Source organism: Sodiomyces alcalophilus, assembly GCF_042370955.1.
Source record: "Sodiomyces alcalophilus JCM 7366 unplaced genomic scaffold ACRALscaffold_5, whole genome shotgun sequence".
NCBI classification, from domain to species: Eukaryota; Fungi; Ascomycota; class Sordariomycetes; order Glomerellales; family Plectosphaerellaceae; genus Sodiomyces; species Sodiomyces alcalophilus.
Genome location: NW_027263536.1, coordinates 996,401 through 1,010,368, shown reverse-complemented (window position 1 = coordinate 1,010,368; position 13,968 = coordinate 996,401). Strand labels below are relative to the sequence as shown.

Below are 13,968 nucleotides of genomic sequence, written 5' to 3'. Positions count from 1 at the left end.
GGATGACCATGGACATCAACGAAGCTCGAGGATTCCTCACCTCTCTCCTAAACAAGGTGTTCCGCGTCACCACCACCGATGGCCGGACATTTGTAGGGGAATTCAAATGCACCGATGCCGTAGGCCTTCCCTGACTCCACCCATCATTGTCCTTCTCCCGTCTATCCATCCCATGGAAGCTTATCCCCATGCTGACCCCGTATCCTGCGCGCGCCTTACAGCAACCAAACGTAGTGCTCGCCAATACCCATGAGATCAGGCGGCCCACGGAACAGCAACTGGCCGGCGCGGCGGCCGCGACGGCGCCCGGAGCGACGAGCTTGAAGATGGACGTCATGTCGCGCTTCCTCGGCCTCGTTACGATTCCCGGGGAACACATTGTGAAAATGGAGGTCGAGGAGTTTGCAAGCCAGGTGAAAGGAGGAAACCCTTACGCAAACGCCGCTATTATATGAAGGGGGAACAAACAACTGAAGATGTCAACGGAACTGGGAAACTAGCGCATTGTGATGACCAGACGAGCAGACAGGTTCAACTTGACCGACATTAGTTGCAAGAGCCTATGCTGAAGCAAGAACTGAAGCGTGGAAATTAAAAATACAGACAAGACACACAAGCGGTTGTGCATCATATTCCCCCTCCACATGGTTACCCAATCCAGGACCATCTCCCAGTTTGAAGCGTTGCGAGAGTTTCCCGTTATCCATTCCATTACTTGCTGGCCGTCCGAGCTTTGTACCGTTGCCTCAAAGCCGTCCACCGTCCACCGTCAAGGTGTACATCCGGATTATGTAATCCCAAGTCCCCAGCGCAACGCCTTGTTATCATGCGGCAATGGCCTCCTGCTGACGTCCCCTGGTTTCCCCATTCAAGCCTCCTTCGCTTTCTAGGACGGAATCCCCATGGCCAACGTCATCCAGGTCTTCCTCGTCCGAGTAGTCATCCATGTCCTTGTTGCGCGGGGCCGGCATCCATGAGGAGTCGTCGTTGAGAGGGGCATCCTGGGCCGAGAGGTCATGGCCCTCGTGGGCACGGGTTTTGTTCAGGTTGTTCCGGCGGCGCTGCGACAGGGTGCGCGACCGGGTGGACAGCTTGGAGGAGACGGCGGCGTTGGAGGCGACCCAGTTGGTCAGGGCGTCCTCGCAGTCCTGGATGATGGCCTTGCTGGCCTCGTAGCCATCGTAGGCCTGGCGGGTCTCGCCGGGGGTCACGGGGGTGTCGTCGATGAGCTCGAGGAGGTGCTTGCCGTAGCCGGCGATGACGGCGACTTTTTCGCAGTGCTCGCGCAGGGCGTCGAACTGATACGTGTAGGCGGCCTTGATCTTCTCGCGGGTGATGTTGGAAAGCTGGGCTTCGGCGACGAGCGACTCGGCCTCGGCTCGCACGAGCTCTTGTTCCAAGACGACAATCTTGGGAGAGTTGGGCTCCTTGTACTTTAGATGGGCGATTTGATCGGTGATTTTTTGTTTTCCTGGAAGTGGGAGATGAGACGGGCGGTTTGACGTGATTGGGGGGGAGGGAAACGGTTTTGAACGAAAGGATCACTTACGGTCGCGGCTGGGTTGGACGGAAGCCTCAATGTTGCGAATGCTCTTTATGGTGACTCTGTACTGGTCGTATCGGTCGACGTATTGGTCTTCAAGCTCGCCAATCTCGTAGAGTAGGACGCCGAGCTTGTCTGTGATGTCGGATACGTCTTCGTCGCCGGCCTCGCCCCAGAGAGAAAGTTGTTGCTGGAATCACAGCGTTAGAACGGCGCGAACTAGTCCGGGTGCGCCTGGGAGAGGGAGGGAGGGGTGAACGCACAGCAACTTCCATTCGCTCCCTCGCTACGGTTTCGAGGCTGCGCATGACGTTCTTCTCCATCTTGACGAGCTGGGACAGCTTCTTGGCGAGATCCGGGCCGAAGGCACCGGCAGACCTGTGGCGGAGGGCATGGCCTGCGACAAGTGCCCAACCAGTCAGTCAGGGTGGGCCCCAAGTTCCAAGTGATGCGCAAAGAGAACTGCGAGAGAAGACGTACCGAGGCCACCTCGACCAAACAGGCGTCCGGACTTGGTCGACGATGGAGGGGGAGGGGGGTTCTGCGAGGAATCCAAGTTAGATGGCTTGTCCGATTGTCGTGTAGTCTATGGGGCCTGGTGACGATCGGTTTGGTGGATAGGTACCTGAATCTGGGAGGCGGTGGGCGCCCTCGTCTGGCGCATGGAATAGGTGCGATGCATGGCGGCGACGACAATTAGGAGTTTGTCGTGGCGAGGGTGGAAAATCGGAACAGCTGAGGTATTGGCGATTGAGAAGTGTGCGAAGTAGGGATGAGGGACGGCGGGTTTGCACTGCGAGCGAGGTGTTGCAGTGGTGTGGGTGAAGTGGAAGTGAGTGAAGACGATGAATGACGATAGCAAGGTTCGTTCCGATTGGGAGCGGCGTAATCGCTTATATGTATCTTGTACCGTATGGTTGCCTCTTTGGCTCTTTGGGTGGGGGGAACGGGAACCTGTACCTGTACCGTGCTCCGTAGAGTTCTGCAGGGTGCCTGTAGGGATGTGTGCTTACAAGGTAGCTAGGCACATACAGTACAAGTACATTCTGGTCGAGGACTGACGACGTCATTGGAAGTGCAAGCCCATCTCAGCGGGTGAAATTTATGGGGCGAGGGATGTACAGCGACGAGACAAAACTGCCGAGCCGATGTACTTACAGCACCACGCTATAGGTATGCGTTGGTAGGTACATCGGCTCGACACTTAAGTCAAGTTACTGTATTCGTACTTGCGACCTGACTCTTCACTGGTATCTGTTCAGGCCGCATGCTATTGTACACTACATACCGGAAGGGGGAGAAAAGAAAGACGAGGTGAATTTTCGGTTTTCTGATCAAGTAGCTTTACCGCATCCGGTCTCGCAAGCCAACGCGACCTAGGTACTGAACCCAATCCGGACTACGGTAACTGAATCGAACGCATCTGTGTTGTGTCGCTGGCTTTTTATTCATCTCGATTGGCCCAGGCACCACAGAGACCCTGCTGGGTACGAGATCCTGATTCTCCAGTCAAAAAAAAAAAAAAAAAAAAAAAAGCACGAAAGCTGACGGGATTTGAATCCCAGACGAGCTGCAGGGCTGGCCTCTGTTCAAACTCATCGTCTCTTGCAGTGTACGACGTATGTACGAAGTATCTTGACTACAGCTCTGACTTGTTCGTCTCGCAACTAGCCACGTATAGTCACTCTTACACTTATTGGTAGGTATTAGCGGCTGGAATTGAAAGAGAAAGTGACATCATAAAGAGACTAAAAGTAGCCGGTCGACTCGAGACAACACATTACGGTACTGTATGTACACTAATTATTTGTACTTGTGCAGTGACTGGAGGCTTGACCCGCTCAGCAGGGAAACGGCGCTAGCCACTGATTAGGTAAGGAACCTGGGTACATATCACCGCCTGGAGGTTATTTCGTAATCATCAGCGCTGACCGGTGAGACGCGCGCTCTCTTAGAAGAAACTGTCACAAACGCGTCCAGGTAGCAACTCATTCTCATCACATCATCACGACATCCATCATTCCCGACGACCTCACTGTCTCCAACGCAGCTCACACGAAGACTTCTGCTTGCTACACTGGATGTAGACAACGTGTTTTACCGGTCTACTGGTTTACGAACTGGTTCACCAAAAAACACAGCAAAAAGGCATCCGTCTTCTCTCTCCTCCCCATCTTCAACATGAGGTGTTGCTGCCAAGGTTCTGCTCTTCGTCGTCGAGGTTGATGCTGATGCGCCATGTCGCCGCCATTATCAACCGGACAGCCTACTCAACCGCGGCGAGACTTTGGAGCCTCCACCACCAATATCTTCCGCAGGGCCCGGTTCACGCCACATCTCGACCACACCGCAGATTCGACCAGGGAGGATGGGCACCCAGACGCTACCATGCCGGTCTATTTCGGGGAGGGTAGACGGCATCCCGGCTTTGGATGGGATAATTTGAAAAGTCACGATCCCAAGTTGGCCATGAGGAGGACCTCCCCGAATGTGCAACTGCAGCCCCAGCCTCGTAATAAGCCGGCGCTGCCGCCGGATAATCATAATGATCCCAATGATGGCACCAGGTCTGCTCAGGGCCGTGACGGGCCCTGGCACAAGGAACGTCAGATTCAGAGCCGAACCGGCCATACGCTCGCCTCCTTTGTAATCGAGTCGACGGTGACTCCAGCCTCGGAACTGGAACCAGCTACCACGTCCACGACAACTTCAACAACCATGGGAACACAGCCAACGACGCGCTCTCCCTCCTCACAGAGTTCCTCGTCCAAGCCCTTCTCCACCACCACCAAGAGGCCATCCCTCTCACCTATTCATCCTCTCTCGACCTCGTACCGCTCGAAAGCTTCTAATGCCGCCTATACCGGCCAAGCCAACCTCTTAACGGCTCCCTTTTCCGCCTCCACCGCCGCCTGGCTCACCCAGAATCGCTCACGACCATCTCATTTCACCGACCACGGTACCGAGTCCCCTCCTTTCTTCGGGTCATCATTAGCCCCCAAGGCCAAGATCCAAGCAACCAGCTTGCCCCAGCTCGATGGTACAGCGTGGAGCCACGGAGTTCGCTCCCAGCTTCGCTCCCAGTCGCCAGGACACGCTTCCTATCTCCACACGCAGACCGCCCGACCGGCCTCGTCACTCGGTTCCAAGCCGAATGCGCAGGCCGCGCCACCACAGCGAGACATCACACCCCCTCCTAGGAAGGTGTGGACCGTTGGGCGGCTCACGGAAGCCCTGGAGCAAAAGACCAGGGAAATGAAGATGTCGCATCAGGATCTTGTCGCGTTTACCCTCAAGTCTGTCAAGCCAGTGGAGAGGCGCATCGCGACGGGAAAAGACTGGTTTGCTGGTCTCAAGCGTGATCCGGTCCCTGTAGACGAGCCTAAAGACGATAGCATGCTGAAGATTAAGGTCAAGGTAGTTTTATTCTTTCCCTCTCTTTTCCCTTCTCCACTACTGACACCGCACAGCATCACATACGTGGCAAGAAGGATCAGCGCGTGCATCACTTCAGGGTCGTATGCATCAAGACGGACACGCCGCGCGTGCCTCAGTATCGCTTTCACCACAAGGAGATTGCCAGAAATGTCCTCACCCCCAACACCATGCTCAAGTTTGTCCCCCACATCCGGGACCTGGATCCGAGCGAGGAGCGCGAGTACAACGTGTGGCTCAAACAGCTGGAACGGATGGATGCGAGCTGCGGGTTCAAGCCCATGGGCACTCGTGAGCAGCGCGTCATTCGGACCACCAAGAAGGAGCGCACCGCCATGGTGGCCCTCTATCTACCCGACTGGCTCGAGAAGCTCGCCATCGACGGCTGCACCCGGTCCACCCTGATCCGTCATATGGTCGACACGGGGTCCGACATTGACATCACGCCGCAGCAGAAATCAAGCCTGTACCAACTCCATAGCGACAATGATCCGCTCTCGACGTCGCCCAGGGCTGGCCGGACCGCCGCCATGTTCACCGAAGCCTTTGATCGAGTTTTTCACGACGGCGCTCCCTCCGACAGGGCCATCACCCTGAAAGACATTCTGATGCTCGACAAAGGCGTCGACGACATTGTCGAGGCCAAGAAGACGGCCAAGAACGCGACCCAGGAGGATGCCGTGAAAGCCGACGACCCACAGACTTTCCTCGAGACCTACTCCATCATGGGATGCCTCATCTGCTTCAGCAACTCCTGCGAGCATGGCGACTACGGCGTGAACAACGAGAAGAGGAACTTTTCTCTTGACTGCAACGGCCAGTTGGAGCAGCCTCTGGCAAAGTCGAGGGCCGCCATGGAGAAGAGACACCGCGACGGGACGGTGACCGGGCCGTGCTACCGCGAGTGCTTCCTGACCCACGACCCCGACGAGGATCGTCATGCCGACGACGCCCGGCCCTGGACCCGTGACGAGGAAACGATGCTCAAGGCGCTCTTCTCCGTGGTGGAATGCAGCAGCAGGGTGACGTCCAAGCCCGAGTGCATGGCCGCAGAGATTCTCGATCGCAGGTGCTGGGATGTCCGCCGCCAGCTGACCAAGCTGGATGTGTTCGTCCCCGAGGACGATTCGCCCAACGCCTCGCTCCCCCAGGCCAAGGTTCTGCCTTGGTACGATCGCCATAAGAAGGTCCTCATCGGCGACTGGCAAGATCACACCAAGACTCATGACCACAAGCTGCGCGTGCTCACCGAGCCGTGCCACCACGAAGGCCCCTGCACCGTGGCCAACGGCTGCGACTGTGTGGCCAACGGTCTACTGTGCGAGCGATTCTGCCGATGTACCGTGGAGACGTGCTCTTACAAGTTTACCGGGTGTGCTTGTTCGGGCACGGGGAAGACGTGCCAGCAGAGGCAGTGCATCTGCGTACAGCTGAACCGCGAGTGCGACCCGATGCTCTGCGGCAGCTGCGGCGTGTGGGAAAGAACGCTGCCGAAGAACCGAGAGAACGATGAGCTGATGGAGACGGGGTGCCAGAACTGCTACTTGCAGAGGGGCAGGAGCAAGGCGCTTGCCCCCGGCAAAAGCCTGCTCGACGGATGCGGGTACGGGCTGTTCGCCTTGGAGGATATCGCACAGCACGAGTTTGTGATCGAGTATACGGGCGAGCTCATCATGCACGACGAAGGGGTGCGGCGCGAGGCACGGCGCGGGGAGGCGTTCGACCAGGGGTCGTTCACCTCGTACGTCTTTAGTCTCCTGGATGCCGAGGGCATCTGGGTCGATGCCGCCATCTACGGCAATCACAGCCGCTACATCAACCACGCCCAGCAGGCCTACAACCTGGAGCCCAAGATTGTGTACGTCGGCGGCGAGTACCGCATCCGCTTTACGGCCATCCGCAACATCCAGGCCGGCGAAGAGCTCTTCTTCAACTACGGAGACAGCTTCCCCAACCTGACGAAAAAGATGATCAAGGACAAGACGTCGGAAGATGACGCGCGGGCGGCCGAGGGTTCACCCACCAGAAAAGGGAAAGGGCGCGGCAGGCCCGGTGGGAAAGGCGCGGGGAAGCCGGGGAAGAGAGGGGGGAAAGGAAGGGCGCCGGGAAAGCAGGCGCCCCGGAAAGAGGCCCCTCCGGCGGCCACGGACGACTTGGTGGAACTCGCCGAATTCAGCGAACCCCTTGGGCGAAGCCGAAAGCGCAAGCGGTCGTTTCTTTATGAGGACGAGGAGGAAGAGGAAGAGGAGTATCATCCTTCCCAGGGGGAGGAGGAGGAGGAGGAGGAGGAGGAAAGAGCGGATCCGGCCAGGCCGCCAGTCGTCTCGCACCGACGGCGTGCCAGGCGAAGGGTCCGCAGTCTCAGTACCGGCTCGACGGACCTAGACGGACCAGAGCCGGTCGCGGCGCCGAGCAAGGACGGACGGCGCCGACGGCCGAACGGTTTAGCATCGAAAGCGCAGGAGCCGAGCACACCACCCCCCCGGCCTAAGAGGCGCGGTCGACCGCCCAAAGCGAAGAACGCCGCGGCGTCGCCGGACGGAGAGGCCGAAGGCGTTGCGAGTGCCGAGAAGAGGACGCCGGTGCGACGACCACCGCCCGGCCAAGGTCGCCAGCGGGGACGGGTGGCGCTCGACTCGGAGGATCCCCACGAGCAGATGATTGCGCACAGGACACGCCATCGTCCCAGGGGGACGAGGAGGCGGGTCGTGGTGGATTCGGATGACGATGACGAGGGCGACGACGACGCGGGGTCGGTGCGGCCTGGGACGGCGGACTCGGGGCTGGAGGTTGACGATAGCTACGAGTCGCAGCTGGCTGCGCCGCTGAGTGTCTCTCGATCGAATCGGCCTAGGAAGCGACCTGCGCGGTATCGAGATGGGGATGAGTACGGGTTTTAGGAAGGGTTGTATTATACGTCCCTTAGTTGCAGACCGATTCAGGGTTCTGCTGCGGCCTGGAGGTTTCTTGCCGAGTTGCATGGCAGGGATGGGTTAATCGACTGTTCAGTCGCCATACATACCGTGGATACCTCGTCTTCGTATCGTCGTCAGATAGAAGACCTGAGAGACTCGTGGCTATGCTCTAATACTAACCTTGCGGCTGCCTGTGGCCTACCATCGTTGAATTGAAGCAGCGGCGCCGATGATGCAGTCTTTGGAGGTTTTGCAAGGACATCTTATTCCTATCGTGACCAGTCTTTTACCAGTGGTGTCTCTTCTATCGCCGAGTGGACGGTGGTGGCAAAGTGAGCGGATGCAAGTTGGAAGGGCTGAGGCTGAGCCAAACATGGAGATGTTCAAGAAGTCCGGGGTGCAGAGAGCCAACACAGCGGTGTGGCAAGGAAGGCAACGTTCCGGTCAGTTCTCCGAGTCTTCTGGTATCCATTGTCCGCCAGTAGGTGAGATGGTGAGACCGACACCAAGCAGACTGGGCCTTCACGGCCCTTCGAGTCTGGACTACATCTTCTCTCAAAGGGCGAGACACTTGATTCGGCTTCAAGACATTCTCCTGCAGAAAGGTTTGGAGGCTTCTGTTCGTCTAGAAAGCTCCTAGCATACGGCCGGCGTGTCTAAGATATATATATATCTCGTGATGGTGTAGCTCATATCTGCAGCATATCAACCTTCTCAACTCCATTCTGTCAACCACATCTACAAGAGAGACGGACATTCAGCCCACAACATGGCTCGCCTCGGCCGCAGAAAGGCTGCATCCAAGAAACGAACCGGGAAGGCCAAGAGAGCCCCTCAACGCAGAGAACCACGACCCCCCAGGAAGGTCAAGCAAAAGGATCCCCTGCCGCCTAAAGACCCGCCCAAGGAAACGACTCCAGCCCCTGAACCAGCGCCAAAGCCAGACCCAGTTCCCGTCTCTGAGCCGGAGCCGAACGCATGTAATCACAAGAGTTTCCCCAAGGAATCCACCTCGTCCAACTCAGAGAAACCCGTCTTTGAGCTGGAAATCCAGTCCTACTCGGCCAGCCTTTTGCTTCGCCAGACGGTGGAGGAGTACCGCTGCAGCGCTGTAGTAAGAGACATCCATGCGGAGGTCAAGCGCCGCTTTGTCAAGCTGTACACCGACTACATCGACCCCACGGCCCCGATAGACGACCAAATCCTGCACGCCGCCCGCTTACCGCTTCACGCGAAGGAGAAGTTCCTCCGGGAGATGATGGACCTGCTCGACGAGAGCTTCTTCTTCGGAACCATGACCAAGGTGTACGGGGGCCGGGAATCGCCCCTGGTCTCCCTGGACCTGCATCCCGGCTCTGCTTCGAGTCCAACATTAGGAAAGACGGCCGTCTGGGATGCATGGCACCCTTCTCCCGAGATCACCATCTACAACAAGGTCCAATGGCCGCATTCGTACACGACCTCGTTCGTCCTCGCGGGGATGGTCGAGACGCTCCTCCACGAGATGGTGCACGCCTACCTGATGCTCTTCGTCTGCAAGTCCGACAAGTGCGAGAGGAACATACTCAACACGGTCGGCCTGACGGGCCACTCGCACACGTGGAAGGCGCTGCACGCGGTGATTGTCCGCGAAATCCGCTCTTGGGACCCCGCCGTCCTCGGGGGATTCAGGGCGGACCAATGCATCCCCGAGAAGGAGTACTGCATCACGTCCTGCGAGCAGGAGGAATGGGCGCAGATGGAGCAGCGGGACGTCAGCGCGGCGCGTGGGCTCCGGCCCAGCGTCAAGCCGGCGCGGACGCGCGTCGTGCGGTTCTCGCAAACGGGAAGGGTTGTGGTGAAGCTCGGCCCGCGGGCGAAGAAGCGGCAGGCTTGGCTGAAGAGTAGGGAGACGAGGAAGCGTAGGATGCGGAGGAAGGCGCTCGAAGGGAAGTGGAGGGGTGGCAGGGAGGATGAGGGCGGCGAAGGAGGAGAGGACGAAGGAGAGGACGAAGGAGAAGAGGAAGCCGAGGAATGAGGCTGGGTCAAGGAAGAACGAGGCTCAGGGGCAAGGGCTTTGTAGAGTAGTGCTCAGGGGCCGACATCTAGACAGGACGGACAGAGGAAAAGCGCCATGTCGTTTGGGTATTTCATTCATCAATATCCTGACCGTTGCCATCCCATCCAAGATAACTTTTGTTTTGCCCGAGTTCAAGGTAAGAATCCAAAATCGCTATGCAACGACGCATTCACCACCGGCCTCGTCAAAGGCAAATAAAAAAAATAGAATGAAAACCTCCCTCATCCATCCCGGACGTACACACCATCCTTGCACAAGACGACAACCTTTTTGAAGAAACGGCGCCACTCCAGAGGGTCGCCCTTGATCTTGACGAAGCGCACGTCCAGCAACTCCCCCTCCTCGAAATAGAGGCGGTCAATCTGCACCTCGCCGTGGAGACTCTGCTTGCGGCCGTCCAGGGCGCGCAGGCGGATGGTGGCGACGTGGTCGGAGTGGAGGTTGGGCGAGACGGGGCCCAGCGGCACGTTGAGCTGGTGGAGGGCGTCGCTGAGCATCTGGACCAGGAGCTGCGGCGGCACGTGGGAGAAGAAGCGCGTGAGCGACTCGGCCGGCACGATGTCGCGGAACTGGCGCGCCGCCTGGGTGAGGGTCAGCGGGACGCCGGGGTTCTGGGAGAATTGGCTCATGGACGGCTCGTCGGCCAGGGGGTCGGAGTACAGGCCGCGGCTGGCGGGGGCGGTATCGGAACGGAGGGCCGGCTGGGTGGAGGACACGGCGACGGAGCCGATGGAGCGCAACGCCGGGCGTTCCCAGTCCCACTCGGTGTCGGTGATGGGGACTTCCGGCTGGCTGGCCGACTGGGGCGTCATCTCGGCGCCGTCGACGTCCATGGATGAACCTCCGTGGGCGGCTTGTTGTTGTGAAGCGGTAGGCTGCTGGCTGAAATCTATGCGGAGGTTCTCCAGCATCTTGGTTGCTAGGCTCAGGGGGTCCCTGACCTTTCCGTCGGTGGTGGTGAGGGCGTTGTTCCTCGTATACCAAGGGTGCTGGCGTATCTGGGCGAAAGAGAACCTCTTGGACGTGTCGACGCTCATCATGCCGCGCAGGAGCGAAAGGGCCTGGGGCGGGATCCGTTCCCACAGGGCGTCGGTGCTGCGGCCGCTGGTCCGGACGTACTCCTGGAATTCCCAGCTACTCGACGACGGCTCGTCCCACGGGGTGTTCCCGACGAGCAGGACGAAGAGGATGACGCCGCACGACCAAATGTCGGCCAGTTCCGGGGCATACTTGATGCCATGGGGCGACTTTTTGTCGATACGGCCGCAGGCGAGGATTTCGGGGGCGATGTACGGCGGGCTCCCGCAGAGGGTGGTGCTCATCTTGCGCTGGCCCTTGTACTCGAACATGGTGGCCATGCCAAAGTCGGCCAGCTTGAGGCTCCCCGTGTCGGAGAGGAGGATGTTCTCGGGCTTGAGGTCGCGGTGGGCGACGCCCTTGGAGTGCATGAAGCTCACGCCGGCGATGAGCTGGAGAAAGTAGATGTGGGCAATGTCTTCCTGGACGCCGACGTCGGCCTCGACCTTGTCGAACAGGTCGCCGCCGTCGGCGAACTCCATGGCTATCCACCTCCAGTGGGTGTCCTCGCCAGAGGCGAACCACTCGATGATGTTGGGATGCTGGCCGATGTGGGAGTGGAGGGACACCTCCATGAGGAGCTGCTTTGCGGAAACGCGGCCATGGCGCATGGCGTAGCCCTTGTGGATGAGCTTGACGGCGAATACGGGATCATTCCGGTCTGAGGGGATGGCCTTTTTGATTCTGCGCGGGTCATACACGGTGAGCTTGGTGGTTCGACCTCATGGCCACTTACACCGCGGCGTGAGTGAGCGGCGGGGCGAGAGGCGTGGTGGAGGGACCTTACGAGGCGTAGGCTCCGCGGCCGATGGTTTTAGAAATGAGCCTAAAGGGTAGGTCACGCGGTAAGGGGTCTAATTGTGACTGGCTCATTGTGAAGACGTGTTAGCAGACGGTAGGGAGATGTCCAGATGCCTGAGTCTGGTGGTGCCTCTGATAGGTCGCGAGGCCATTACGGATGTTTGGGGCATGAAAGTTCATGTTAATAAGACGAATGCATAAACTCACCATTCTGTTGTTATCTGTGTAACAATTCAACGCGTCGGACCGCGTAACGAGGATGTGTGATGATGGTGGTGATGGTGGTGATCGTTTGGTTGGCTGAAGCCTGTGTTTTAGTGGCTTGACCTCTATAATTAGAAAATGACTAAGCATAAGTGAAGAGTAGGCGGCACGCGTACAACGTAAATGGCTTAGAATTACTCGTCATTAATGCTTACCCACTTGCCGGTACTTACAAAGTGACGGTCAAACACAAGGAACACTGTGTACAATATGCCACTCTAATGATGGATTTCTTAACGTGAGATTTTAGAAAATAGTGTACCCAAATACAGTACACAAATTAAAGCATACTGTACTTGTTAGGCAAAGTGCTAGTGGGCCTATCAGAACGGCGTCCGCCGATGACAACGACGGCGACAATTGGCCGTCCGCACTTCTCGGTCACGGTTGCCCGGCGGACTGTGGGCCAGTTGACAACGCTCAGTAAACAAGCTGAGCCAACAGCCTCCGAGGCAGGCGTTGTCGTGGGCTGGAAATCGCTACCTCGATTAAATTCTAATCAACTTTTGCCCTGAACAGTCTCTCCTGAAACACGACTTCTATATTCTTACCAGATACAAAACTAGTCATCTGCTGTTTTTCTGTTTCTCATTGTTGCCTCCCTTCTATTTTCTTCCACCGCCGGCCCCGGACGTCGTCAATAAACACCTACGAATCACCAAGGACTGCAAACCCCAGTTTTCTTTCTTCTCATCCTCCTTCGGCGTAGGAATTCTATCTGACCAATGTATGTGGCACTCGCTTCGATGTCTAAACCATTGCTAATCCGAACCTGCCAGACAACCATGGGCTATACGGAGGACAGCCAAAACGCCGCCCTTGGAAGCCACCAAGCTTCCAAGCTAGGTGCCCCGAAGAAAGGCCCCGATGCCGGTAGTGTCACCAAGAGGTCAGTGTCGTCAGCGTCTCAAGCATGGCGAGCCCCCAACCTCTACAATCGCTGACTCGAATCCCACCGAGCAGACTGCAGACCGAGCTTATGCAGCTCATGACTTCGCCCGCCCCCGGCGTCTCTGCCTTTCCCTCCGCCGATGGTGACCTTATGAGCTGGACCGCCACCATCGAAGGTCCCGAAGACACCCCCTACACGGGCTTGACCCTCAAGCTGAGCCTCGCCTTCCCCAGCAACTACCCTTACGCCCCGCCCACCGTCCTCTTCAAGACACCAATCTACCACCCCAACTTTGACTTTTCCGGCCGCATCTGTCTCGATATCCTCAAGGACAAGTGGACCGCCGCCTACAACATTCAGACTGTTCTGCTGAGTCTGCAGAGCCTGCTAGGCGAGCCCAACAAGTGAGTGTTCCTCCAACCTCGAATCGAATCCCATTAACCAAACCGTCCTTCGCTAACGTCCGAAAGCGCCTCCCCCCTGAACGGCGAGGCCGCTGAGCTCTGGGACAAGGACCCGGCCGAGTTCAAGCGCAAGGTCCTGGCCCGCCACCAAGACATTGACGACGACTGATGGACGCAGAGAAAGACTGGCACCCTGGCACTTGGGAAACTGGCGGCAGCGGGAGGCATTATACCCGATTTTCTGGAGAACTGGAGTTGTTTTGTATGCATTCATTCATCACACACGAAGTCAACGAATGGGTAGTTTGGACTCTTTCTGGGTTAGGCGACTGGCATAGGTACCAACGGACTCTTTGTTTTAGCATGATTGTTTCCCTGTTTAGTCTCCTAACGGACGGCACTGTCAATAGCGACGCCAGCACTTCTAGCGAGCCGCGTGGCATTGTGACACCCCCAGCTCATGGTACATCGTTAACAAGTCATGGTCCGCAATCACCATCACCACCAATTCCTCACCGGGCCTTGCATACGGACTCGCTGTCGGTGGCACACTAAAACAAAAGGGAAAAGGAAAAACC

General features: G+C 57.7%; 6 protein-coding genes across 6 annotated transcripts; 4 read left to right on the top strand and 2 right to left on the bottom strand.

Annotated features, from left to right (window-relative positions):
- Nucleotides 1–8: 8 nt before the first annotated feature.
- On the top strand, nt 9–679 carry ACRALDRAFT_211702 (uncharacterized protein; the record flags this gene model as incomplete). The annotated part of the gene is made up of 5 exons (XM_071023760.1): nt 9–92; nt 124–148; nt 235–413; nt 501–549; nt 618–679. The coding sequence occupies 5 exons, from the start codon at nt 9–11 to the stop codon at nt 677–679; spliced, it is 399 nt and encodes a 132-aa protein (XP_070874070.1).
- A 145-nt stretch (nt 680–824) lies between these two features.
- ACRALDRAFT_2107050 (uncharacterized protein) lies at nt 825–2,225 on the bottom strand (the record flags this gene model as incomplete). Its single annotated transcript, XM_071023319.1, has 5 exons — nt 825–1,471; nt 1,550–1,733; nt 1,807–1,940; nt 2,024–2,084; nt 2,169–2,225. 5 exons carry the CDS (start codon nt 2,223–2,225, stop codon nt 825–827), a joined length of 1,083 nt encoding a protein of 360 aa, XP_070874069.1.
- A 2,036-nt stretch (nt 2,226–4,261) lies between these two features.
- On the top strand, nt 4,262–7,272 carry ACRALDRAFT_1035280 (uncharacterized protein; the record flags this gene model as incomplete). Its single annotated transcript, XM_071014992.1, has 2 exons — nt 4,262–4,960; nt 5,014–7,272. Coding segments are annotated over 2 exons (2,958 nt in total), but the record flags the coding sequence as incomplete, so codon positions are not given.
- Nucleotides 7,273–8,662: 1,390 nt separating this feature from the next.
- Nucleotides 8,663–10,315, top strand: ACRALDRAFT_1082612 (uncharacterized protein; the record flags this gene model as incomplete). Its single annotated transcript, XM_071019333.1, has 1 exon — nt 8,663–10,315. One exon carries the CDS (start codon nt 8,663–8,665, stop codon nt 9,908–9,910), a length of 1,248 nt encoding a protein of 415 aa, XP_070874067.1. The 3' UTR covers nt 9,911–10,315.
- ACRALDRAFT_1077174 (uncharacterized protein) lies at nt 10,174–12,096 on the bottom strand (the record flags this gene model as incomplete). Its single annotated transcript, XM_071018605.1, has 2 exons — nt 12,038–12,096; nt 10,174–11,893 (listed from the first exon to the last, which is right to left on the bottom strand). The coding sequence occupies exon 2, from the start codon at nt 11,638–11,640 to the stop codon at nt 10,174–10,176; it is 1,467 nt and encodes a 488-aa protein (XP_070874066.1). The 5' UTR covers nt 11,641–11,893; nt 12,038–12,096.
- A 783-nt stretch (nt 12,097–12,879) lies between these two features.
- On the top strand, nt 12,880–13,559 carry ACRALDRAFT_2042850 (uncharacterized protein; the record flags this gene model as incomplete). The annotated part of the gene is made up of 3 exons (XM_071021292.1): nt 12,880–12,983; nt 13,058–13,390; nt 13,457–13,559. 3 exons carry the CDS (start codon nt 12,880–12,882, stop codon nt 13,557–13,559), a joined length of 540 nt encoding a protein of 179 aa, XP_070874065.1.
- Between the last annotated feature and the right edge of the window lie 409 nt (nt 13,560–13,968).